This window comes from Myotis myotis, unplaced genomic scaffold (genome assembly GCF_014108235.1).
Source record: "Myotis myotis isolate mMyoMyo1 unplaced genomic scaffold, mMyoMyo1.p scaffold_m19_p_14, whole genome shotgun sequence".
Classification (NCBI taxonomy): Eukaryota; Metazoa; Chordata; class Mammalia; order Chiroptera; family Vespertilionidae; genus Myotis; species Myotis myotis.
The window spans coordinates 24,330,171-24,358,170 of NW_023416318.1; the positions used below are offsets into that span (position 1 = coordinate 24,330,171).

At 35.6% G+C, this 28,000-nt stretch overlaps 1 protein-coding gene and 1 long non-coding RNA gene across 6 annotated transcripts in view; one reads left to right on the forward strand and one right to left on the reverse strand.

The window, feature by feature from the left end:
* Positions 1-27,864, forward strand: part of PNPT1 (polyribonucleotide nucleotidyltransferase 1) — a 43,449-nt gene extending 15,585 nt beyond the window's left edge. For 4 of the 5 annotated variants that reach the window (XM_036334516.1, XM_036334518.1, XM_036334519.1 and 1 more), the window contains 20 exons: positions 1,942-2,128; positions 3,458-3,509; positions 3,889-3,946; positions 6,530-6,626; positions 7,072-7,174; positions 10,945-11,015; positions 12,271-12,307; positions 15,099-15,165; positions 15,244-15,333; positions 18,002-18,055; positions 20,343-20,449; positions 20,889-20,960; positions 21,052-21,115; positions 21,531-21,614; positions 21,916-21,999; positions 22,913-23,019; positions 23,107-23,162; positions 24,314-24,392; positions 26,359-26,406; positions 27,575-27,864. In XM_036334516.1, coding sequence (XP_036190409.1) covers positions 1,942-2,128; positions 3,458-3,509; positions 3,889-3,946; positions 6,530-6,626; positions 7,072-7,174; positions 10,945-11,015; positions 12,271-12,307; positions 15,099-15,165; positions 15,244-15,333; positions 18,002-18,055; positions 20,343-20,449; positions 20,889-20,960; positions 21,052-21,115; positions 21,531-21,614; positions 21,916-21,999; positions 22,913-23,019; positions 23,107-23,162; positions 24,314-24,392; positions 26,359-26,406; positions 27,575-27,733 — 1,676 coding nt within the window. In that variant the 3' untranslated portion in view covers positions 27,734-27,864. The remainder of the gene's footprint in view (positions 1-1,941; positions 2,129-3,457; positions 3,510-3,888; positions 3,947-6,529; positions 6,627-7,071; positions 7,175-10,944; positions 11,016-12,270; positions 12,308-15,098; positions 15,166-15,243; positions 15,334-18,001; positions 18,056-20,342; positions 20,450-20,888; positions 20,961-21,051; positions 21,116-21,530; positions 21,615-21,915; positions 22,000-22,912; positions 23,020-23,106; positions 23,163-24,313; positions 24,393-26,358; positions 26,407-27,574) is intronic. The other variant, XM_036334517.1, reaches the window with a different exon arrangement.
* LOC118668989 overlaps positions 1-28,000 on the reverse strand; it is a 50,082-nt gene that overhangs the window by 15,170 nt on the left and 6,912 nt on the right. Inside the window, exon 2 of the long non-coding RNA XR_004971832.1 lies at positions 22,459-22,556. This is a non-coding gene — a long non-coding RNA (uncharacterized LOC118668989). The remainder of the gene's footprint in view (positions 1-22,458; positions 22,557-28,000) is intronic.

Below are 28,000 nucleotides of genomic sequence, written 5' to 3' on the forward strand. Positions count from 1 at the left end.
TTCTTTAGTTTCAGGAATTTAATTATATGTCTTTCTTTGAATTACCCTTTGTACAGTTTACTCAGCTTCTTGAATCTGTAGGTTTATGTCTGCCAAATTTGGGATGTTTTTAGCTATTTTTTCCGCCAGTACTTTTAAGTCCTGCCGTCTTTCTCCTACTGTCTCTTTCCAGGACTACAATGACACAAATGTTAGATCTTTATTATAGCGTCACAGGTCTGATGGAATTGTTTCAATTGACCCATGGAATTCCAACATATAAAGTACATAGGAGATTTTTTTTTCCATTCTAGATTACTATACCTAGAAGCCATAGAAATGACTTTTTATGTAATAATAAAGCTTAATTACAACATGATGAGGTTAGATTATTAGATATGATACTACCTATGCATATGACTTTTGGCTTTGTACAAGTTGAGATGCCAGAAATGACACACAAGTTGGCAGGATTCTATTCAGTTTTGCAGAAATCAAAACTGAGTAAGATTTTAGTGAAATACCATGCTAAAACCCCTACTTTGAGCTACTCTGTTGTACTTAGGAGTTTTATTATTACAAAACCATAAAAGCAAGCTTTTTATGATAGTAGCTGGTATTCTCTAGTTGGCTTAGTTGCACTACAAAAATTTCCCCACTTGTGCAAGAATTAGACAATGTGACAATGACAGAATTAAGTGGGAGTTCATATCAAATAATTCTAAACAGGAAACATTTATTGGACACCTACTGTGCTGATACTTTAAAATTTCATTTTAAATACATATTAAGAATCAATGCTGTTGTATACTTTAAAAGGTGGAATTTTATAGTATTTGAATTATCCTATATAATAAAAGGCTAATATGCAAATCAACCAATCAAGAAACAAAATGATTGGTCGCTATGACACACAGTGACCATCAGGGGGTAGACGTTCAACATAGGAGCTGCCCCTCGTGGTCAGTGCGCTCCCACAGGGGGAACGTCGCTCAGCCAGAAGCCCTAAGCCAGCCTCACTGCTGGCAAGTGCAGCAGTGGTGGCAGGAGCCTCTCCCGCGGGGAGCGGGCCTGAGCCATCAGTTGGACATCCACCGAGGGCTCCTGGACTGCGAGAGGGCACAGACTGGGTTGAGGACCCCCGCCCCGAGTGCATGAATTTCGTGCACTGGGCCTCTAGTATCTAATAAAGATGGTGGTTTTGGGGGGTTTTTTATTGTTGTTAATCCTCACCTGGGTATATTTTTCCATTGATCTTTTAGAGAGAGTGGAAGAGAGAGGAAAAGACAGAAAGAAACATTGATGTGAAAGAAACAGATTTATTGGTTGCCTCCTGCATGGGCCCTGACCAGGGGTCAGGCGGGGAGGAGCTTGCAACCAAGGTATATGCCAGTGATGGCGAACCTATGACACGCGTGTTTGAGGTGACACGCGAACTCATTTTTTTGGTTGATTTTTCTTTGTTAAATGGCATTTAAATATATAAAATAAATATCAAAAATATCAGTCTTTGTTTTACAGTGGTTGCAAATATCAAAAAATTTCTATATGTAACATGGCACCAGAGTTAAGTTAGGGTTTTTCAAAATGCCGAGCTCAAAAGTTTCGCCATCACTGGTATATGTATGCCCTTGACTAGAATTGAACCTGGAACCCTTTGGTCCCCAGGCCAACGCTCAATCCACTGAGCCAAACCGGCTAGGGTAATATGTTATTTTTAAAAGTATGTATAGTTTCTTTCTTTTCTGTTTCATTTTATATGAAAAATCCAAGAATATAAACCTAACTTCAAATATCAATGTTTCTTTATTCATTTAATACTGTTTACATTTTGGAAGTATAAAAAAGGTGGATATACCATTAATAAAACTGAGCTGTACAATTTATGTCATGTCATGTTATTTGAAAAAGTTATATTGGCAATATGTTCAATAGCAATCTTTTTTTTTTTTCCTTCTTTAGTTATGTTGGAGGCTTCTGCAGAGAACATTTTACAGCAGGACTTTTGCCATGCTATCAAAGTGGGAGTAAAATATACACAACAAATAATTCAGGGCATCCAGCAGTTGGTAAAAGAAATTGGTATTACCAAGAGGACACCTCAGAAGTTATTTACCCCTTCATCAGAGATTGTGACATACACTCATAAGTAAGAACATCTGTGCAAAAGAAACTGTGAAAGCTCTGGCTGGGTGGCTCAATTGGTTGGAGCATTGTCCCATCCACCAGAAGGTTAAGGGTTCAATTCCCAGTCAGGGCACATGCCTAAGTTTCGGGTTCAATCCCCAGTCAGGGTGCATATGACAGGCAACCAATTAATGTTTTGCTTGCTCTCTTTCTCTTTCCCTCTCTGTCTCTCTCTCTCTCTCTCTCTCTGTCTCTCTCTCTCTCTCAAAATTAATGAATATATCCTCAGGTGAGGATTTTTGAAAAAGAAACAAATTGTCACCAGATTTAATTTCCTCTCAGAAAAATACTTCACATGGAAGCACTGTCCATGTATTTCTCAAGTAGCACCCTTCTAGTTTTGTTTGTTTGTTTTGTTAATCCTCACCTGAATATATTATTTTTTTCCACTGATTTTTAGTGGAAGGGTGGGAAAGAGGGTGAAAGAGAGAGAAACATTGATGTGAGTGAGACACAGCAATAGGTTGCCTTCCACACATGCCCAACCGGGACCCTGATCAAATCTGCAACCCAGTATGTGCCCTTGACCAGGAAATAAACCTGCAACCCTTTGATGCTGGGCTGATTCTAACCACTGAGCAACACTGGTCAGGGCAGCACCCTTAAAAGTCATTGCATAAATGTCAATCTAATGCTTTAAAAAGGATAAACCCACACACCTCTTCAGTGGCCTAAGTGTGAATTTTAAATGAAAGGGGAGTGAGTTTATTGGTCAAGATTCAAATAATTACGATATCTCTCCGTGTCAAGGAAAAAGAGAATACAGCATAAGGTATTTGAGTAAGGAACCTGTTGAGGTTTTCAAAAAGAAATCAGATATAACCACACGATATGCCAGTGCTTAGAACAATGCCTGCACATAGGCAGGCACTCAGTAAATATGAATGAATCACCAGAAAAGTATTTCACTTATTTAAAATAAATTGAAAAAAGTTAATATTTCCCTTAGTATCAGCCAGATTAAAGAGTATATAAACTGTTCCCAATAAAAGAGTTGTCCGCAACAACAGCCTGAATGGAGAGAAGAGAAAAAAAGCAAGAGGTTAAAAAAGAGAGAGTATAAAAAAAATCTAATACCATGTGTGATTCCCTTGAGAAGGAGAAAGAAATTTGTATTCTGTATTGTATTATAAGTAGCAAACAGAATAACAGTGTTAAAGAGCAATAAATATATTTTTAAGTTCTTTATGCAATGTTTAAATATTTTAGCTCATTAAATATTTCATTTTTGTAATAGACACTGCCTTGTGTTTCCAAATATTATGCTGATGTTTATCTTGTCTTAAAATAGACTTGCCATGGAAAGACTCTACGCAGTTTTTACAGATTATGAACATGATAAAGTAGGTATACATGGATTTTGTCTTAAGTAATTGTCCTGGGAATTCTTTTTGTCATAACTCACATAAATTGTAAATGAATGTCAGTCCTATTTTTATTAAAAAGATGTCTAAACAGAAAGCTAAATAACAACCTAGCTATTTGCTTCTCTGTTCTCCTTTTGTTCATTAATACAAGCTATAGGGACATGTAAGTATATTTGAATGAATTTATATACCGGTAATATTTCCTATAAATCAATAAGTAGTTCTAATCTTTTAAAGAATTCTACCATTAGAGAAATCTGAGTAGTTACAATGTGTTAATTGTAAAATAATTTTAAAATAGAAATGTTGAATATTGCTATGTATTTATAAGAAATGAACCTCAACTTTCTTTTAGATTTCCAGAGATGAAGCTGTTAACAAGATAAGATTAGATACAGAGGAACAACTAAAAGGTATTTTTTTTTTTAAGGTATTTATAGGAATAGATTTTTAAATTTTTGGATGTGAAACCTTGAAAAAATCAGTTATTCTTATTGCTCCTTAGTTTTACCTTTAGGAAATTTGTGATAATGATACATCCCAATGTTACTGTTAAATTCTATGATTATTCTCAGCACTGAACCTGACCTGGGCACCAATAAATTTTGAATGTGAAATATTCCTGATCTTTTCTGGATCAGATTATTATACTCTAAGATGAGTATCCTTGTATCCTGTCAAGGATACCTGAAAACCTGGAAAATGTTCTTTAAAATTTTTGAGTTCTTAATCTGTGAAACTGTAATACTAATAATATCTGGTTTATGAGGATTAAATGAGTGAACCATTTACATCTGTGCCTGGCATATAGCAAGGGTTCAATATATGTTAACTGATGCTGTTATTAATATCATATGGAATGGTGAAATTTACATTTTAGAGAATTTAGCTCTCTAGAAATTAAGCAAAGGATTTTATTGTATAATATCAATCACAAAAGCTGAATATATAACAAACGACATATATTTCTTAATTTTTTCTGCTAATCAAATGATCTGTCATCTAGTTATCTATATATATAAAAGCCTAATATGCAAATTGTCCCCTCTGGAGTTCAACCGGGAGACTGGGAGTTCGATCTCTCACTATGACATATGCTGACCACCAGGGGGCGGCGTAGAACGAAGGAAGGCACCAGCCAGCAGCTGGGTAAGGGAGGCCCCAGCCGGCAGCCGGAAGGCCTCGATCGGCCCTGATCACTGGCCAGGCCAACGGACCCTACCTATGCATGAGTTTCATGCACTGGGCCTCTAGTTTTAAAATAAAACTGCTGTTAGCATTGATATTAAGGCCATTACCTGTAATTACCCTTGAAAAGGTTTGGTCTTCTCTCACTATGTTTCATCTTATTAAGAATGAAAGTTGTGTCCAGCTGGTGTGGCTCAATGGTTGAACATCGACCTATGAACCAGGAGGTCACAGCTTGATTCCCAGTCAGGGCACATACCTGGATTGCAGGCTCAGTCCCCAGTGGAGGGGGAGGTTGCTTTTTCTCTCTTCATTCATGTTTCTATCTCTCTATCCCTCTCCCTTCCTCTCTGAAATCAATAAAAGTATATTTTTTAAAAAGAATGAGAAGTTGTATAATATCTATTACCTTATTTAAAAAGAAAAGTTATTTTGTGTTTGTATTATACATAGTAGAATATCTTCATGACTCTCTGGGTTCATAGGATAATATTTTAAATGCTTTGTTAGTAATTATTTTCCTCTCCAAGTGCAACCCAGTTAAAGCATAAAAGTTCGTATTAAAGTATAATACTTAAAATCATTCTTGCTTGACAAAGATACAATACTTAATATATATCTTTCTGTGACTATATTTTATGTTCCAGTTACTTTAAATTTATATTTCTAAATCAAGTGCTTGAGATAATGGTGCTTAAAGCTTGACATCAATCAGTTGATAAAGTAAAGTAGCTTAACATGTAAAAGCATAAGCCTAGCCCTAACCAGTTTGGTTCAGTGGACAGAGCGTCAGCCTGTAGACTGAAGGGTCCCAGGTTCGATTCCAGTCAAGGGCATGTACCTTGGTCGTGGGCACATCCCCAGTAGGGGGTGTGCCAGGAGGCAGCTGATCCATGTTTCTCTTTCATCGATGTTTCTAACTCTCTATCCCTCTCGCTTCCTCTCTGTAAAAAAATCAATAAAATATATTAAGTAAATAAATAAAAGCACAAGCCTAGTCCTGGCTGGGTTGCCCAGTAGGTTAGAGTGTTGTCCCTCAATGCCAAGGTTGTGGGTTCAATATCCAGCCAGGGCACATGTAAGAATTAACCAATGAATGCATAAGTAAGTGGAACAACAAATCAATATTTTTCTCTCACTCTCCCTTCTTCTAAGATAAATGAATAAAAATTTCTAAAAAATAACTAAATAAAAGTATAAGCCTAGGGAGACAGATCTATATTCAAATCATAGCTGTGTCTGTTACTACTTATCTCAGGTAGTCTTTACCACCTCTTTAGGCCTGCTTTGTTTTCTGTAGAATGGAGATAATAGAATTTACCTCCTTAAGTTCTTATAAAGATTAAAGACATTAAAAAAGAAAAGTACCGGGGTCATGAAAGAACTTGGTAAATGTTAGGGATTTGTAATATACAAAGAAAATTATTCCTCTATTTGCAGACTAAGATAAAAGTTCCTCAGGCAAAACAGTGAAGGTGACTGCTCTTAAAGGTGTCATTCAGACTTTTTCATAATACAGTAGGCTGGATTTGTCAGGTAACATAATGCAATAGAGAGCTGATTTCAAAGCACTATTCTGGTACAAAGCAAACTAAGTTCCCAATAATAGTACATTTGAGGTATAATACTTGTGTGTCTCCTATTTGAGAACATTTTATTTATCTACTTCGTTAACCTGAGGACTAAATGTTCAGAGTTAACTCCCTTAGTTTACTTCCATAGTTAATTGATTTGATACTGTGAACTTACAAGAAATCCTATCTTCCAAAAAAAAAATAACCTTTTTTTTGTTTTTCTTTCTTGTATAGAAAAATTTCCAGAGGCTGATTCATATGAAATAATAGAATCGTTCAATGTTGTTGCAAAAGAGGTTTTTAGAAGTATTATTTTGAATGAATATAAAAGGTAAATATATCATTTTTTATTGGAATTGAAGCATGCACTGTCTCTGCAAGTTGCCTTGAAAATGGCAGCTTTCTCAAAGCAAGGAGCTGTTCTTTAAGTAAACAGGAGAGAATTATATTTATTTTATAATTGGGTACCTGTAGAAGGGTGTGTGAATTTTGTGGATGTGTTTGACTATCTCTCTGTGGGCCTTGTGCATAGAGCAGTGCTTTACAGCCCTGACTGCATGTAAAATTACTTGCAGAGCTTTTTAACAATACAGGTGTATGGGTAACAACCTCCAAGATTCTGATTCAGTGGGTATTAGGGTGAGGCCCAAGTAAAGTTCTAAAGTTCTACAGGTGATTATGATATGCAGCTGGGGTTGAGACCTTCCTGATAGGGATAAAGTAATATATTATTTTTCCAACATGGCCTTATACACTTATTTCTTTTATTGCTATAGGTGTGATGGTCGGGATTTGACTTCACTCAGAAATATAAATTGTGAGGTAGATATGTTTAAAATTCTTCATGGATCAGCATTATTTCAAAGGGGACAGACACAGGTAATATATGTAAAAAGCTATAATTATTTGCTGAATCAGGATTGCTTAATTAGATCTAATAGAGGTACATTATGTGAATGCTGTAAGTTTTTATCATTGGAATGTACTAATCAGATTAATATCTCATTTTTTAAAAATTTCTTAAAAGCTTTTTTGAGGTACATATAAATGAATCACTCATATTCCTTAGTTTATGGGATATTGTCTATTCAAGATCCTCAATTTATTTTCTCCATTTAGTATGTACCTCAGTCTATTCTTTTCCCTTACGTAGGCACCCATTCTCTTGTATTTAACATGTATGTGTATCTGTTGTTTTGTGTATATTATGCTTTGTACCTCCTTTTTCTTCTATTAATCCCTAATTTAACTTTGCCAATCTAATGGGTATAAAGTGGTGTATCATTGTTTTCATTTGTGTTGCCCTAATTATGAGTGAGATATGCTATAATAATAAAAGCATAATATGCAAATTGACTGAACAACCAAACAGCAGAATGACCATCTGGATGACCATGCTATGACACGCACTGGTGCTAGGCCAGATTGGTCGGGAGGCCCCACCATCACCCCACGAGTGCCCCACAGAGGGAGGCCCAGGCCACCAGCTGGTAGGGCAATCAATCGGGGGGGCTCCGCGATCACCCCTAAGAGGGAGGCCCAGGCCACCCTCTGCAGGGCGATCAATCAGAGGGCTCCGCGATCAATCGCCCCGCAGAGGGAGGCCCAGGCTACCCGGCCAGCGGCGCTGCAAGAGGGCATAGCCGGGCTGAGGGACATCCCCCAAGAACCCCCCTTTGCCGAGTGCACAAATTTCATGCACTTGGCCTCTAGTCTTTATATAATAGCCAGTCAATATGGTCACTGTATAAACCATACCCTGGGGGTTGTACACCTCTAGGACCCTATTTTCATATAGTGTCCCTGGAGCTGTGTGCAAAGTGGTAGCACTGGTTCAGGTTTGCTCTTTTTTGGTTTATCTGTTCATATTCTTTGGGCATTTTTTTTCAGTATGGTTAACTGTCTTCTTTCTGCTATTTTTCAGTGATTTTTTAAGTGTTTCATATGTTACTCCTTTCAATAACCAGAATTTGTATGTATTATCTCCCTCTTTCTCATATGCCTTTTAACTTTGTTTGTGGTAGCCTACTATATGTCTACTACTGTATGTCTACAATGAACCTGAAATCTTTAGTTTTGATGTAATTAATCCTTCCCTATTCAACTTTTGTGGTTGTGTTTTTCAAGTCATATTTAGAAATTTCCTTCCTTACCCCAAAGTCACAAAAATATGCATTTACTTTCTTGTCTATTAATATTATAGTTTTAGCTTTTAAATTTAGACCATTAATCTATCTTGGAGTTTATTCCTGCACATGGTGCAAGGTGGAAACCTCCAGAATGAGCCAATTTTACAAAACTGTTTTTTAGTATTTCATTTTTTTCCCATTGATTTGCAATGTCACCTTATTTTCAAAGTTTACAAATACATTTTGAAATACATCTTCCTCCATTTTTCTATGAGTTTCCTGGCCCATTTTCAAATTGTTTTAATTATTATCATCTTAGTATATCTTAATATATGAAAAGCAAATCCTTGTTTATTCTCCCCTCTCCTTCGATTATTATCTTAGGTATTATGTTACATTTGTGCCTTCGTTTGAATTTTACTATTATATCAAGTTCTGAAAAATATTTAGATTTAAATTTCACTGAATTTAAAAAATAAATAAATAAATAAAAATAAAAAAAATAAATTTCACTGAATTTATGAATTCATTTGAGAAATGATATTTTTACAATTTAAATCACAGTCTTTATAATGAATATAGTCCACCTCACTTTTGAGTCAGATTTTTTTTATGCCTCTTAATAAAGTTTTTTAAATAACTCCATTAGGATATTCTACATACTTTTGCTAACCGTTCTGACACTCTCTGCCTTTTAATTGGACTTAGTCCATTAATGTTCAGTTTAAGTAGTGATGTGATTGAACTTAGGTCTGTTATTTCATTATTAGTTTTGTTTGGCCCCTCTGTTTTTGTTTTTCTGTTCTTTCTGACTTCTTTTTGGATTAATCAGGTATTTTTTTTTTAATTTCATTTTAATTTGTCTAATTGCATTTTAGCTATACCTCTGCATTTTTCAATGGTTAACTTTTCAGTCTTTCTAGAGTTAATTTTGTACCACTTCACATAGAATGAGGAAGTTTGCAACAATTTAGGTCTATTTATCCCTTCTTCCATTCTTTATACTGTAGTTGGCTTATGAGCTACATCTACATGTTATAAACTCTACAAGGCTATGTTAAAACTTTTATTTCAGTCATATGTATTTTAAAGAAGGTAAGAGGGAAAGATTTTTTTTCTATATATTGACCCATATATTTACCATTTCTAATACTTTTTATTTCTTCCTGAAGATCCATGTTTACAACTAGTCCTCTGTTAGTATTGTCCTGTGGGTTTTCTGACAATTCAAATAAATTTATTTGAAATGTCTTTATTTTGCATTTAAACACAAAGAATCTTTTTGCTGGATATAGATTTTGTGTTTTGGAGTGGTGGGTTTTTTTGGGGGGAGGGATTGTTTGTTTGTTTTGCAATAAAAATGTTCCAATGGAGTCTTCCCCTCCATTTTCAGCTGATAAAAAGTTGGGACTCATTCAAATCATCGTTCATTGTATGTTATTGTTTTCTTCTGGGTGCTTTCAGGATATTGTCTTTGGTTTTCAGCAGTATGACTGTGAACAGTATGGTTTTCTTTGTATTTATCCTGCTAACCGTTTCCTGAGCTTGAATCTATAAATTTGTCTTTCATTTAACTTGAGAAATTTCAGCCATAATTTCTTCAAATATTTTTTGGTATCTCACTCTCTTTTCTCTCCTTCTGGGATTGCAAGTACATCTGTTAGTCCTCTTGAAATTGTCCCACAGGTCCCTGAGACTATGTTCTCCCTCCATTCCTTCTATTCTTTAGATTGGGCAATTTCTATTAATCTGTCTTCTTGTTCACTGACTCTTGTTATCTCCTTTCATTTATGAGATAACATATTTTTCAGTTCTAGAATTTCCATTTGGGTTTTTTTTATGTCCTTGAATATAATAGCTATTGAAAATCCTTGTCTATTAATCTAACAGGGGTGGGCAAACTTTTTGACTCGAGGGCCACAATGGATCTGAGGGCCGGAACAAAAGCATGGATGGAGTGTTTGTGTGAACTAATATAAATTCAAAGTAAATATCATTACATAAAAGGGTACGGTCTTTTTTTTTTTTAGTTTTATTCATTTCAAACGCTGGCCGTAGTTTGCCCACGGCACATCTGAATTAGCTCAGGGTCAATCTCTATTCATTGTCTTTTTCTCTTGAGGATGGGTCCCATTTCCTATTTTTTTGTAGGTTGTATCCTGAATGTTTTGAATGATATATTGTAGAGTCTCTGGATTATGTTAAGTCCCTTCAAAGAAGATTAATTTTTTTAATGCAATTTTATTGGCTGGACCTTCATTGAGGCTTTCTTTATGGTCAGGTTTTATGAATATTTCTTCCTCCTCCCCTAGCACTTCTAGTACAATGCTTTACATATGTAGTCTATGTGATATTAGACCTTTGGGTTATTGATGATTATTGTATTAAGTACCATGTGTAGATTTGTATAGATTATACTTATCCCATTTCTTTAAGAGCTAATTGGGTTCTTCAAATAGTTCTCATTTTCATCTTTGCCATTAGTAAACTAAAGCCTGACAAATTTTGTTTCTTCTTTAGGTGTTTTGTACTGTCACATTTGATTCATTAGAATCCAGTATTAAGTCAGACCGAATTATGACAGCTATGAAGTAAGTTATGTTTTTAGGTTATGATGTCCCCATGTATAATTGAAGCTCATGTGGTATATTATTATTCATTATTACTTTTTAAGACCTGTACCTCTCTACTTTTTTCTATTTACATAATTGTAATTTCAAGGGACTTTTTATATTGTCTAACTCATTGGTCAAAACAAATATTGGTAAAGAATTTAATTCTTTAATATGGGTACATTTAGTTTATTCTCTGTCTCTAGAACCATTCCTCAGGACACATTTCCGAGTTAATCTTGAATGGATAGATTTTTCTGTTACGAAGAAGAGAGCAAGTAAAAAGCAGGAATCCAGTTGCTGAAATGAATCTGATGGCTGTTACTAAATGATAAAACCTTGTCTAATCCCAAGGCACATTTGAATTTGTGTTCAGAAATACTTGGCTCTCTTCTGCTCCTAAAACATCAGCAATAAAATCCTGTTGGCCAATTTCATATGATAAGAATCTATATTACAATACCCACTAGCATTACTGCATCAACGTCCTAGGACTCATGGCCACCATAGCTCTTTCTTTTCTCAGTGCCTAACAGGGTTGCTTCCCTTTCCCTGGTTAAGGGTTTTGAAAGACTATAGGACTGCCTCCCTCTTCCTACTGCCCAACTGATGAGGATAATCCCCTGTATCTTCATGATAGCATCACTAATTGTTTTTCATGTATCTAATAAAATTGACAGTGAAGCTGTTTGTATAAGATTGGAATGTTCATCATAATCATAATCCTTTGGAAGAGCTCTTATACTTTGTATTATAAGTTCTCATCTGGGCCAAAACTGGGTTGCCCTGCTCTTCTTCACACTGACTCTTTTTTTAAGGAGCCAGCACAGCTTCAAACTCTGAAAAGACCTTTGCCTGTCAAATCTTCTGATTGCTCTCAGCTATATCATTTCAGTTACTGATCTTCAATTCACATTTGACTGGGAGAAAGATCCTTAGACTTAACTAATGAGTTTTATAACATTTATGATTCTCCCAATAGTTAATACTTTAAAAGATGGTTTTAGTATTCAAATCTGGATATTTAAGTGCAAAACTGTCTTCCTAAATCTGTGCAGAATTCAATCATTAGCCCCAGAAAAAATACTGTCTCTGACATCCTTCTAATTCTCCTCGTTTTCAGTTTCAGACCAACTCTCTAATACCCAATTGTGTTGTTTTTTAAATCCCTTTTGTTTATTGAAATAATTTTGTATCTGTATAATGGTTTGAATATTCTGCTTTTTGTTTGTAGTGGAATAAAAGATAAAAATTTCATGCTGCACTATGAGGTAAGGTGAATTTTTTATTATTAAAATATTTTATGAAAAATGTTTAGGATACAGCAAAGTTGAAAGAATTTTACAATGAATATCTGTATACCCACTACCTAGGTTCTACCATTTACATTTTACTATGCTAGTTTTATCATATATCTGTTAAGGTGGATTTGGGGACTTACTTTGTTGCATACAGAAGGGATTTAGAAAGATAAGTAGTAGCTTTCCAATTAGCAACTTCTGAGTCATACATTAAAGTATAGTAAGCAATACTGTTTTAGTCAAGAAAGAGTTGTACTTATTCACATGTGTCAAACAACAATCGGGCTTTTCAAATACAGTGGGGCCCTGACTTACGAGTTTAATTCGTTCCGTGACGGAGCTCATAACTCAAATTACTCGTATGTCAAATCAATTTTCACCATTACAATGACACGTGATGCTGGGCTGATGTTGTGGCATTCACTGTGACGTTTGCTGCGCCAACTAGCGGTGGGGTATCTGAAGCTGGCTCGTAACCCGAATTTTAGCTCGCAACTCAAAGCAAAAATTCCGCTGAGAGAGACGGCTCGTATTTCGAAAAACTCATTAGTCGGGACACTCATAAGTCAAGGCCCCACTATCCCTCAACTAGCAAATTACCTTCTCTCTTATACATTTATATGGTCATATTTTTACTCAGTTGATTAGCAGTCAAAGAACTGATGTATTTAATATTAAAGCACTTTATATGAAATTAGTACATTTAATTGACTTTGTGATTGACTTTATTCACAACTTATTGTAAAGGACCAGACATGACATATAATACTTTAATTTTATTATTTAAAGCATAGACACTGGAAGGCTATTGTAAAACAGCAAGTCACTTCACCTTTGAGTGACTGTTGTTGGCTTCCCCAAATCCCAATATCTCAATTTTGGTGAACCTATTATAATTAATAGAGAACATTTCATGTAATATGTGCTAGAAAATATCCATAAACCTGGTGACTTTCACAAATCAGGTGTCCCTTATAAATGTCCTTTTGTGGATATACCCAAGTGCTATAGAAGCACACATAGCAATCTTTTTTAAAAGGGCAGCTCTGAAATGTGTAGCTCTAGCTGATAATTGGGAAAGAGGTAGGGTAGGGCGTAGGACAAGACTATGGGCTATGTTGTATCATCACATTTTTTAAATAGTTTTATTGTAAAGTAAAATACAGGTAATGAAAACCATGTAAAACGACATAGGGTTTAATGAGTTTTTATAAGGCAGGCACTCATGTAACTTCCACCCAAATCAGAAAATAGAATGTTACCATTCCACATTTTTCATCCCAGTCTCAACACCCTTTTTCCCCTAAAAGTAACTACTCTCCTGAGTTTTCTATAATCACTGCCTTGTGTTTTTAGTGTACATCCCTAGCTACTATAGTTTAGTATTGCACATTTAAAAATTTTGGTATTTCAAGTCTCTTTTAACCCACAGATTTCTCCTTCATTACATTCATTTCTTTATAATCTGTCTGAGGCCTCAGAGCCATTTGAACTATAGAATTCACCAGTCAGGGTGGTGCTGCACTCATGGTGCAGTTCAGGACGTTCCTCTGTCCTCCTGTCTCCTGCAAATTGACTGCTAAATCCAGAACTTAATCAGATTCCTTTAATTCATCACTCCTTAAAAATATTTTGTTTCAAAAAACTGGAATTCCAGATTTTTATGGTTAATTTCCCAATTTTTTAAATGATCACAACTAATTCATATCCCTTAAGACAACATAATCCTATATAATAAAAGGGTAATATGCAAATCGACCAAATGGCGGAACAACTGGTCACTATGATGCGCACTGACCACCAGGGGGCAGATGCTCAATGCAGGAGCTGCCCCTTGGTGGTCAGTGTGCTCCCACACAGGGAGCTCCGCTCAGCCAGAAGCCGGGCTGACAGCTGGTGAGCGCAGCAATGATGGCGGGAGCCTCTCCCACCTCTGTAGCAGTGCTAAGGATATCTGACTGACAGCTTAGGCCTGCTCCCTGTGAGCCGTCAGTCGGACGTCCCCCAATGGCTCGCAGACTGCGAAAGGGCGCAGGCCGGGCTGAGGGACTCCCCCACCCCACCCCCAAGTGCACAAATGTCATGCACTGGGCCTCTGGTAATCAAATAAAAGTTTACAACCTCTGTCTAAAGTAAAACCCTTACTGGAAAAGATCTGTTTCCTCCAGTGTGAATTTTTTTTTTAATCTGGCCTTGTTTTGGGGGTGTTTTTTTTTTGGTCTTCTTATAAAAATATATTTTGCCCTGACCATTGTGGCTTAGTTGGTTGGAGTATTTTCTGATAGACCAAGGGGTCACATGTTCAGTTTCTGCTCAGGGCACACACCTAAGTTGCAGTCAGATCCCAGCTGGGCGAGTATGGGAGGGAGGCAATGTTTGTTTCTCTTACAGCAGTGTTTCTTTTCTCTTTCCTCTCTCCCTCTTCCTTCCTGTCTATAAAAATAATAAGAAAACATATTCTCAGGTGAAAAAATATATACTTGTTATTGTTAATAATTTAAAAATTATAGAAATTTATGGTATAAATTTCACTTCCCACCTGATTCACAATACACTAGAAATACCTGCTTTTAGCAATACAGTGTATATATGGATGTCCAGACATTTTCTCTGTGTGTGTATGTATCTATATTCTTTTTTTATTTTAACAAATTGGAATTCTACAGTTTTGTAACTTGTTTTATTATTTTGGTAATATATCTTGGATATCTTTCCATGTCAGTCATATATGTATGTGGGTTTGTTTTGTTTTGTTTTGAAGTTTCCTCCTTATGCAACAAATGAAATTGGCAAAGTCACTGGTGTAAATAGAAGAGAACTTGGGCATGGTGAGTACAAATTTGTAAACTTACATGGTATTCTTACAGAGACATTTTTTTTGCTCATTATTTTTTATTCTAATTTAGGTGCTCTTGCTGAGAAAGCTCTGTATCCTGTTATTCCCAAAGATTTTCCTTTCACCATAAGAGTCACATCTGAAGTCCTGGAGTCAAATGGTATGACATTGAAATATATTTTTCCTAGTCAAAAAGATCAGATTCCCTGTTATATTCTTTTTTTAAAATATAGTTTTTATTGATTTCAGAGAGGGAGGGAGGAGAGAGAGAGAAACATCAATGATGACAAAGAATCATCGACTGGCTGCCTCCTACACGCCCCCTGCTGGGGATTGAGCCCTGACCCCAAGCATGCCCTTGACTGGAATTGAACCCAAGACCTTTCAGTCCACAGGTTGATGCTCTATCCACTGAGCCAAACCAGCTAGGGCACCCTTGTTATATTCTTAACTTTTCAGAACTAATATTACATTGTTTATTACTACAGTGTGTTTAGTTAATCATAGACTTGACTGAATCTGTTCTATCTAATTAGATGTTTTGAAAACAATGTTAAAACAAATATTTCTCTTTATCTGTTACTAGAGGCCAGGTGCACGAAATTCATGTACTTGGGGTGGGGCGGTCCCTCAGCCTGCGCCCTCTTGTAGTCTGGGACCCCTCACTCCTTACCGCCTGCCTGCTCACTGCTCCTTACCGTTAGGCTTGCTGCTCCTTAGCGCTACCAAGGAGGCGGGAGAGGCTCCCACCACCACTGCTGCACTCGCCAGCCATGAGCCCGGCTTCTGGCTGAGTGGCGCTCCCCCTGTGGGAGTGCATTGATCACCGGGGGCAGCTCTTGCATTGAGCGTCTGCCCCCAGGTGGTCAGTGCACGTCATAGCGACCAGTCGTTCCACTGTTCGGTCGATTTGCATATTAAGTTTTTAATAAAAAGCTAATATGCAAATAGACCGAATGGTGGAACAACCAAACTGGTCACTATGATGTGTGCTGACATCAGGGGGCGTGCACAGAACATGGTGGGTGTTGGCCACGGTGGGATGGTGGAGCAGGTGACGGGGACACCAGACCAAGGTGGGGCGCCAGTTACTGCCATCGGGGTGAGCCTCTGGTGGTTACTGAAAATTCTTTGCTCCCGTGGGCTGTGGTCCTGCCTGGCGCTTGCACCTGCTGCCAGCGCCGGCCCTGCTCACACCCGCTGCGAGCGCCGTAGCCACCGCTCACACCCACTGCCAGCATCCGGCACTGTCCCCGATCACTCGGTGCTGTCAGCTGTGCAAGCAGTGGCTGCCAGCCCCAATCACCCCTCAGACTTCTCCACCTCCCCCTGCTCCTGAGGGGAGATCAATCGGGCCGACAGCCGCCTCTCGTACCCACTGCCGGCAACAGCCCCGCTCACACCCACTGCCAGCACCAGCCTGCTCACAACCGCAGTCACTGCCTGGTGCCGGTTCCAATCGCTTGGCGCCATCAGCGGGTGTGAGCAGTGGCTGCTGGCTTTGATTGCCCCTGAGGGCTTCTCCACCTCCCCCAGCTCCTGGGGTGATAGGGCAGCAGCTGCCACTCATAGCCGCTGATAGCACAGCTCCACTCGCACCCGCTGCTGGCACCGGCCCCAATAGCTCTGCACCTTCAGCGGGTGTGAGCAGGGCAGGTGCCATCAACGCGTGGGAAGGGCAGGAGGAGCGGGAGCGGGACTGTTGGCAGACTGGAGTGGAGGCTGCGGTGGGAGGAGCCAGGCCAGGGGCATGGAGGATGGGCCAAGACCCACCCCTATGCCTACCACAGCCTCACAGTCCACAGTTCCTTTCAAGGTGCACAAATTCGTGCATGGGCCCCTAGTATAGGATAAGAAATCCAGTTTGGGTTGCTTCTTTATTTTCACAAACCACAGAGCAAGGGCCAAAACTGAGTGATCCATTAGGCAAGGGGCACAGATATAAGTAGACCCCACAGAGAGAGGCTAGGTCAGTGATGGCGAACCTATGACACAAGTGTCAGAGGTGACACGCAAACTCATTTTTTTGGTTGATTTTTCTTTGTTAAATGGCATTTAAATATATAAAATAAATATCAAAAATATAAGTCTTTATTTTACTATGGTTGCAAATATCAAAAAACTTCTATATATGACACAGCACCAGAGTTAAGTTAGGGTTTTTCAAAATGCTGCCACACTGAGCTCAAAAGGTTTGCCATCACTGGGCTAGGTTAAAAGGTCAAATTTAAATTTTTTAAAAAATCAGTCCATAGGTCAAGGCAAGGTAAGTCATTAAAGGCAGAAAGGGTACAGAATTCTCAAAGATGTAGCAGACATAGATCAGGTGGTCATAGATTTTTTTTTTTTTTTTTTTTTTAAGCAAAATAAAGCAAGCTCAGAATTTAAACTAGAGACTGTTTTTTACTGGGTGTGGTTAGGCTCCTGTTTATGGTCCAGTGGGAGAGCCAAAGCCCTGTATCTTTAACTACTTCTGACTAAGCAACAAAAGAGGCATGCTAGTGGTTCTGGGAGGATTCTTAAAATCAGAATCGCTAGCACTGCTCTCTGATGATAAAAATTTTCAATTTCTTTGCTCTTCATTGATGGACCAAATTTACTTCAATTTAAATTTAGTAGCCACATACAGCTAACAGCTATCATATATGCATCTTTATAGTTCATGATTTAAGAAAGCTTTCCTTAAGTGCTTTTAAAAAGATGAAAAAATTATTAAATTTTGTATTATAATTGAGTATTTATAAGGAAATAACCAGAACCAATTATTTTGTGTACATATGTATTTTTTAAATCAGTATATTATAAAGCAAATATTTTTCTTTTTGTAGGATCATCTTCTATGGCATCTGCATGTTGTGGAAGTTTAGCATTAATGGATGCAGGTAAAAGAATTATGTCTCAAAACTTCTAATGCTTTATTATACAGTACTTGGTTAGTATAAAATATAAGATTTCTTTCAAATTGAATATTTATTAGTAAGACTTAGAGAAGTCATATTACAACTTACCAAACCAGGCCAGAAGCAAAGTAGTCACAAATATCTGCTGGCATTCCTATTTTTTTGGCTAAAAGCAATACACTGAAATTGTTTACTTGCCCTTGGTGACCCAGTAAGCTTTCTCACCTTCCAAAAGGTGGAGAGCTCCACCTTTCACTAAAGTTGATTCCAGTAGTAGGACTGATAAGGGAAAATAACCATGTAATCATCCAGCCACTTTGTATAAGTTATGAGAAGAACAGTGCCACTCATAGAGTGTACACATAATTTTAAGAAGGAAGACTACAAGTGGTTATATATAATCTTTGAGTCTGAAACACTAAAAGGGAAAGAGTCAAAAACTTAAGAGTTTCTAATAACAGTTATTGCCAAATAGTCACTAATGATGCTATTCGAGAAAGAAAAAGGAATCTAAAGTCACTCAAGAGGCCACACAAGGATTTCCCCTATAAGTTTACACATTTACAGTACAAGTATGAAAGATAGGACAACCTATCGAAGGACAAAATAAAAGAATGGTGTGAATATATAACATTATCTAGGGAGATTAAAATTTAAGCCAAAGGGAAAAAAGCTAAAAGCAATTAAAGGTGTTTTTCTAGTTGTGTTCCATGGAAGGGAAACAATCTGATATTTAAGGTAACTAGTAGAATACTATTCCTATTTTCACCTTCAGGCATTCATTCAACACATCTTTATTGTATGCCACCCTTGTACCAAGCACTGATCTTAGTAGGACACAAAACAAAGTCCCTGTCCTTGTGGAGCTTGCATTCATCAGTCTTCTAATCTCAGTTTGGAAAACACAGAACAAATTTTGAAAAAGGTGAACTGAAAAGAGATTATAAGAGCTTTCAACTGTTTTAAATGAATTCAGATCTTTTGATTTAGACAAGAATCCATCCCAAGTATGATGAGTACTTCAAGATGAGATAACTGAAGTGTTTGAGAAATCACAGAGTCGTTAGTATACCAAAGACACAAAAAGTTCTTACTTCTGAAAGCAAAGAAAGGTATTTTCTATAAAGTATAACTCAGTGAACCTGAAAGTGACCCTCAGCAAGACTCTTACGTACACTATAAAAAGAATGGTTTATAAGGATTTTGTAAGGGACGAGGGCTGTGGAGAGTAGGAACCAGAGAAAGTCAAAATAAGTCATGCCATAGTAAACTAATATTTTGTTTTCAAAAATATTACTAGATTTGGAGTGAGGAGGGAGGGTACTGCTTATGCATTGTATCTAAAGTTCAGCCTTTATGATCTTTGTATAAATAATGCAGAAATTGAAACTGGATGCTAGGTGCACATTTCATAACTGGTTGAAGGATGAGCAAAGGGGATTTGTTAATCTGATGGGTCGGTAGGAGAAGGGTCTCAAGTGTAATACTTCAGGATGTGTCATCCTAAACCTTGTTCTTTTCACTATCCTTTGTTCATGAGTTAACTAAGAACACAGGCCTACCAATAAAAAGGATACTGATAGAAACCAATGAATGCATAAGTAAATGGAACAATAAATTGAAGTCTGTCTCTCCTTCCCTCCTTCCCCCTCTAAAATCAATCAACAAATAAAAGAGTTAAGATTACTATCATTAGAGAGAGCTTTGTGCTAAAAAAAAGAATTATTACTTGTTAGAATTGTTTTTAAGGGGCTTTTATTGTATGTTTAAGAAAAATGAGGTAGTTAGATAACTTATTAAGATCTTTCCACCCAGTGTGACTTAATTGGTTGAAAGATTGCTGGTTTGATTCCTGGTCAAGGCACATGCCCAGGTTTCAGGCTCAATCCCTGGTAGGGGGGGTGGGGGCATGCAGGAGGCAGCCAATCATATTTAACTCTCACATAAATGTTTCTCTGTCTCTCCCTCCTTCTCCCTTCCTCTCTCTCTCAAAAATCAATTTGAAAATCTTAAAAAAAAAAAGGAAGGGGGGGGGGGGGCGGGGTCTGTAACCAGAACCCAGAAGGAGTCAAATACCAAAGGACACAGCCAGGTAGGGTGACCTCAGAAGGAGGGAAATCTTTTTTTAAAAAGACCTTTCCGAATTAGTTTCGGTGACTGTCAATTTAGAATACCATCCACTTACATTAAAATAAATGTCAACAGAATGATAAATGTATGTGTTAGGCTGATGTATCTATCACACAGAAGTTCTTTCTCTCAATTACAGGGGTTCCTATTTCATCTGCTGTCGCGGGTGTGGCAGTAGGATTGGTGACCAAAAACAATCCTGATAAGGATGAAATAGAAGATTATCGTTTGCTAACAGATATTCTGGCAAGTATATTCACATTTTCCAATACTTAACTGTAAAAATTATACATACTTTACAAGCATCTTTGCTTAAAAGAATGCTAGGACTCAAGATATAGAAGTTCTTGTTCTTGATTTCCTCCTCTACATTTTCTCCTTGTTTTTTATAGGATGTGAGTTAAAAATATATGTTACATATAAATATCCATAGTTTAGCTCACTTTAGGATAATCATAAATTAATCCTCATGCTTTTAGGGAAAAACATGATCTAAAAGAGTGATTTTTCAGATGAAATATTTGTAACTTAAAAGTCACAAATTGGAAGCAGTTAAAATATGTGTGTCATCTTAGAGGACACAGTTTACTATATCTAAAGCTATTTTTTAAAATTTCTCTACAATGACAATGAGTGAATTTTGTTTGTATTTAAAACTAAATCATAATTTCTTAAATTCCTTAAGGGAATTGAAGATTACAATGGTGACATGGATTTCAAAATAGCCGGCACTAATAAGGGAATAACTGCATTACAGGTATTTTTTTAAACCGATTTTGTTTCATTTTTATAATATTTAATAATGTCGTGAATCAGTATTTATATAATATTTGGCTTTTCCTTATTAGGCTGATATTAAATTACCTGGAATACCATTAAAAATTGTAATGGAGGCCATTCAACAAGCCTCAGGTAAGCCAAGCCAGTGTGCCTCATTCTTCTTTCATCATTATCTACTTTGTTAATGGAACTCTAATTCCTAGTAGGCTTATTATAAAAAATAGGCTTATTAGAAAGCATTGCTTTAGAAAATGAAATTTCATGTAACACCCTCAATCAAGAAGTATTAAGTTATTAGACACATAACTAACCGCCAAAGTGTGGGGCCACTAAAAATTCAAATTTTTCAAATTAACTAACTAAGATAATAATAATAATAGAGAAGGAAATACAAGTAGAATTGTCAAGGTAACAAATGTGAAGAGCTTTTATTATTAAGCTAAAAAATTTGAATTTTATGCCATAAAAACTAAGACAACTGTTGCTATAACTTATCATATTTAGTTTATGTAGTTATTATTTTTATTATGTTTTTAATCTCTCCTAGTGGCAAAGAAGGAGATACTACAGATTATGAACAAAGTTATTTCAAAGCCTCGGGCATCTAGAAAAGAAAATGGACCTGTTATAGGTAATAAAATTATTACTGATTTCATAAGATAAATGTTAATATATGAAAGTATATTATTATTTTTCAATATTTGTAACTCCATACACAAAACAAATCTATTTTGAAACTTTTATGATTTAAATGCTTTAAATTTGGGGGAATATTGATATTAGAGCTTTCAGTAATTTTAATCAGTAGCAAATTGTTTTCTATTTCATACTGAAATATTTGTACATGTATCTAGGCCAAAAAACTCTTAAGTAACCAGGACATGTTTTAGATTCATATATGTATTTATATTTTTGTCTATACTACATTTCAGAAACTGTTCAGGTTCCATTATCAAAACGAGCAAAATTTGTTGGACCAGGTGGATATAATTTAAAAAAACTTCAGGCTGAAACAGGTAAGTGTTATATGAAGTTTGGGTTTTTTATGTAATGCTAGGCCATGTAAGTTTGTCACTTCATTTCTATTGCGTTGCTCTAAAAATATATGTTTGGTAAATGAGAGGAAGACCAAAAGAAAAGAATATAACATAGATATGGCTTTACTGTAAGTTTTCTGTATGCCTATTAATAAATTAGCAAATGATCATCCTTCACTGTCTTCAAGAAAGATGACCTAGAATTCCTAGTTTTTTTGCAACAATTTAAAATCAAGCATTTAGAAAAATGTTTAGTTTTTCACTTTAGAGTTCTGCTTTAATTTTCTCTTACAATTACTTCTGCCATTTTTCACATAGCGTTACTCTTATTTTTAAATAGTAAGTGTAAAAAAATAAAAAATAAAGAGTAAGTGTAGGAATAGTAAGCTTTAATTTGTTTTTTTTCTGAAAGCAATCTTTGGGTTACCTAGTACTTACCAGCTTTGAGATTATTGAAGGAGAGTGAGGAGAGTCACCTTAGCCAGTTAAGATTGAGAAACTGACATGATTTCTTCCCTTATCCACTGTTCACCACTCTAAAGGATAAAAGGGAGAGAGAAGAAAAGTTGAAGAAAGAATTCTACTATCGTCTTTACTCATAATTAAGAGAGCAAAACTAAAAATCTCCAAAATTAGAACTTGCATGCTTTATCCCACCAGATTATGGGCTGCAAGAAAGGGGGGATATTGGCTAGCACAATCTGGATACATAACAGAGATGCAGGGTCTATTTGTTGGTAAATAAATCCCTTCATTCCTAAAGCATTGATTAAACATAGCACAACCCTGCCCAGCTACTTCCAGGTCACTTTCCTCAACTCACATCTTTTCAGACTAATCTCCACTGGAATGAACAAATTAACTTTAATATGTTAAATTATCTTTTTAAAAGGTGTAACCATTAGTCAGGTAGATGAAGAAACATTTTCTATATTTGCACCGATACCCAGTGCTATGCATGAAGCAAGAGACTACATTATGGAAATCTGCAAAGATGATGTAAGTATGGATCTTATAACAGTTATTTTTTTCTACTTTTTGTTACTGTTTTCTTAATGAATCTTACGGCTTATTTTGCACTTACAGCAAGAGCAGCAATTGGAATTTGGAGCAGTATATACCGCAACAATAACTGAAATCAGGTAATATCAAGTAATATGTTTTATTGGTTTTTTTAATAAGATTTATATTATAAGATTCATATATGTTTGCTTTATTTAGAAGTTATGTTTAGACTATATGTCAGTTACCATATAATCATTAATTATTTTAAGGTATAAATTTATTTTCTACATCAGTTTGTAGATTTTCAGTAACATGGTTCTGTAATTACAAATTATAATAATAGATTCTTCTGAATAGTTTAACCAAATTTCCCATCTTTTTAATTTTCCCAATAAACAGTTAACAAACCCAAAATAGACTATTAGCAATATTTAATTTTTCTTTCCTTTTGCTTTTTCTTTCTTTGGTATTTTTTTGTTGGTCTTAAGTACAATTTATTGCCTATGTAGTACATTTTATTTTTACTAGATAAAAAGATTGATTTTAAGGATCAGAAAATCCTTTTCCACGAAAAAAATTATCAGATGTAGCATGAATGTTCAAAGCAATTTGAAATGAATAATAAAAGGCAATGGGATAATGTAATATTAAAGGTGAGAACTACGAAATGAATGGCTGATTTTAGATTATAGAAAATAAGAAATTTTTAAATAAAGTAAGTATACCAGTTATCTAACCTCCTTCCTTAAATCACTGTGTAATAAGTTGATAGTAATTCTTAAAATATTTAATGTCAATTCAAAATTTTTTGAAAAATATTAAGAGAAATACAGAAAAAGAATATATATATATGTGTGTGTGTGTATATATATATATATGTGTGTATATATATATGTGTGTATATATATATATGTGTATATATATATATATATATATATATATATTTAAAGGCTTTTCACTGCATGATTTTCTGTTATCTTTTCTCTGTCCTTTGATACATAGTATTTAAATATTTAAATAGGGTATATTTTTAATTGAAAAAAGTAAGTATCCCTTTTAGACAATCATACTTCTTATAGTTATAAAAACATGTACTGAAACCTTAAACTTATACAATGTTATGTGTCAGTTATATCTCAATAAAACTGGAGGAAAAAAGAAAGAAAAAACATGTACTGGAGGGATTTTTGTTTTTTTATTTTCTCTTAGGAAAACATAATCACAGTTTGATTATCGATGGATACATAGATACTTAATGTTTTAACCAGGCCTATTTCCTTTTTTGTAGAGACAGTGGAGTAATGGTTAAACTATATCCAAATATGACTGCAGTACTACTTCATAACTCACAACTTGATCAACGAAAGGTAAAAAAAAAACAAAAAAAAAAACCAGACATTTGATTTTTCAAACTGCCTTAAAATAATCATAGTGAAATTTACTGGGCTGGTGAGAACTGTACACTCTGGCCTAATATAGAAAACCAAAACTGATAGAGATGCTGCTGACAAAAGGTTTTACATTATTTATCACAGATACTTGTTTCTCCTTCCATGACAGAATAGAAACGGCTCTTGAAAGTTTTGGGGTGAAATAACATCTAGAGTTAACACAAAGCAATTACTTAAAATAGCAATAACCCTGTTTTCCCAATTTTCTTGACCAACCAGTCAAGGCAAGATAATTCTTAGGACGTTTTGAAATTTACTTAATCTTTGTTATATAGTTCATAGGCAGAATATGAAAATACTCAAGAAAACAATGGGACAGAGGGCAGAAGAATAATAGGAGTATCTATTTTTACCATATATTAAAGCATAAAGCTATAGAGAACAAAAAAGTGTATTACTGACCCTGAAATAGATGATGCATAAAACAGAAATAAACTCAGTTATGGACAGGGGACTACATAATACAATGTTTACATTGTATTTTCAGTCAAAGAAGAATCAGAGATTATTTAGTAAATCGTATTGTTACAGCTTGTTATCATAAAGAAGGATCTCTACTCTTTTAATACCAAAATCCTTGCCCTAACTGGTTTGGCTCAATGGATAGAGTGTCGGCCTGCAGACTCAAGGGTCCCGGGTTCGATTCTGGTCAAGGGCATGTACCTTGGTTGCGGGCGCATCCCCAGTAGGAGATGTGCAGGAGGCGGCTGATTGATGTTTCTCTCTCATCGATGTTTCTAACTCTCTATCCCTCTCCCTTCCTCTCTGTAAAAATATCAATAAAATATATTAAAAACAAAATCCCATCTGGATCAAGGAGCTAAATGTAAAAAAATAAATAAAAAAATTGGGGCATGGAAGGCTGTTGAAAGAGGACTAGAATGTTTTAATCTTCTGCCTGGGTAAATATTTCTCAGCATGGTAACAAAGCCAAAATGTAAATAAATTAATAATACTGTATCTCATTATACTGCAAAATTACAATAAGATTGAAAGACAAGCAACAACTTAAAGAAAAAATGCTTGTAACATGACAAAGATTCATATATAAAGATCTTGTATAGGTCAGTAAGAAAGATGAATATCAATAGGAAAATGAGCAAAGAATATGACAGACCAATCATTTTTTAATGCCAACCAAGATATTCAAAGTTATCATTTTTCAACTTTAGGATAGTTGAAAATTCCCAGTATAGATAAGAATGTGGAAAAGAAATAGACATTCTCATACAGTGCTGATAGGAATATAAATTGGAGCCAACTCTTTGGAAAGTATTTGGTAAATATATATGAGTACCTTTGGACCTAAGAGTTCTACATAGATCTTTGTTCTAAGAGGATAATTAGAGTAGATGAATACATAATCATTTCAATACTGCAGTTAATTTTTTGTCAACTTTTTATTTTGGAAAATACACTGAAACCCATATCGCTTTCACCTATATTTATCAATTAGCAATTGCAACCCTGGAATTTTAAAATAAAGTAAGTGACCATATATAGGGGATTGGTTATACAAATTACATCATTTCAGTACTCAACTGTAATGTTTCATTTATTGATATGAAAAGACGGCTTCAACACATTGAATGAAACAAGCTCAGAAAGGTCCATTTTAACAAATGCAATACAAACACTAAATAGGGAAACATTTGAAGAGATACTCATTGGAGTGTTAGCAATAATTTATCTACAAGTAGAAGGGTTTTAGATGCTTTTTATTATCATCTGAATACTTCGGTATTATTTTAAATCTTTATAATTATGATTTTATAATCAGAAAAACCAATAAAGCTATTTTCCACTTGGGGAAAAATGGGTATTACCATAGATTTTAAGTAATTATAAATGACGACTAATAGTTTAACATGTTCTCTTTCAGATTCAGCATCCCACTGCCTTAGGATTAGAAGTTGGCCAAGAAATTCAGGTACTTGTATTCAACCCTTTAGCCTAGAATTGTAAATTGTACTTAAAGTTTCAATTATTGTTTCAAAAAGTAAGCTGAAAGAATCAAATCAACATTTGTTGTTCCACTTATTTATGCATGCACTGGTTGCTTCTTGTATGTCCCCTGACTGGAGATTGAACGCACACCATGGTGTTTCAGGAAGGACACTCTAACCAGGGCAATGTTTGTGATTTGTATTATTTATCTGCTGTGCTTCTTTTTTAACCTTAGGATTGCTTAAATAGACTCATTAAGGATTTAAGACAGTTCGTTCCCTCAAGGAGTCTATAGTTTACAGTTTAGTTAGAATAATAGTTCCATTTAGAGCTTTTAAAATTACACGAACAAGTCAGTGATGGCTATGCAGAGTCAGTGATTTAGTGACAGGACAATAGAACCCTGATAACTCTGTTAAGGATCTTGAATGTCATATTTAAAGAGTTGGGACTCTAACACACTGCTTGAAGATAAAAGTTTTTGAGTTTGATAAAAGCCGTATTGTTCAGTTCCAGAATTGATAACAAAATTGGCCTTTTTTAATAGTCCTTTTGGAGTTGATGAAAGAACTTATTGCCAGTCTGAGTTTCTTGGGCCACACCACCTTTTGTTCCAGTTATACCTAATACCCATGATCTGAGTAACTGTGGCTTATAATTTATTCCCAGTCTACAAACCCATTGTTCAAGTAGCCTCTAGGGAAAGATGAGAACTAAGACATAATATCTCTGTATAAGACTTTTCTTTTAACATCATAAGGGATTTTAAATACTGCCACAGTCGCCCTGACTTTCATTGTCTAAGATCAAGCCAAATAATCTCCAGTGTGATAGTCCTTTGAGCAGTAGTCTGAGTGACCTAAGTGTAATCCTGTATAGTTTGTAGCACAATTAGGCTCAAAAGCCCTTGTAGAATCATTTATCATGACTTTCACTTGATTTCTGGTGTAGGGACCTGCCCTGGAGAGAATAAGAAGGCACAAATTAATCTAACAGATTATAATTAGGCAAATAATACCCCGTCTCTTTTCCTTTGTTATAATCACTGCTTAACCAAATTATATTTATTAGCATATACCCTCACTTAGCCTGAGCTATGGTTTCAGTAAACAAGGAAAAACTTTAAAAGTAAATTTGTTTCTTTAACACAGGTCAAATATTTTGGACGTGATCCAGCTGATGGAAGAATGAGGCTTTCTCGCAAAGTGCTGCAGTCACCAGCCACAACTGTTGTCAAAACTCTACAAGACAGAAGCAGTATTGTAATGGAAGAATCTGTTTCACAGTCATCTTCTAATTCTTCCCCATGATATATTTTTTTAAAGAGAATTAATTCTGGAGTAATAATCTGTAGAGCAAAATTTCAATATTACCTTTAATGTATACATTTATATATACTATAAATATATTCTAATGATTTATATTAAAATGCTCATTTACATGTGCCATTTTTTACTTCAAGCATTACCTAGCACCCTGGCCAGTTTGGCTCAGTGGATAGAGCATCGATCAACCTGCGGACTGAAGGGTCTGGGTTTGATTCTGGTCAAGGGCACATGCTTGGGTTGCGGGCAAAC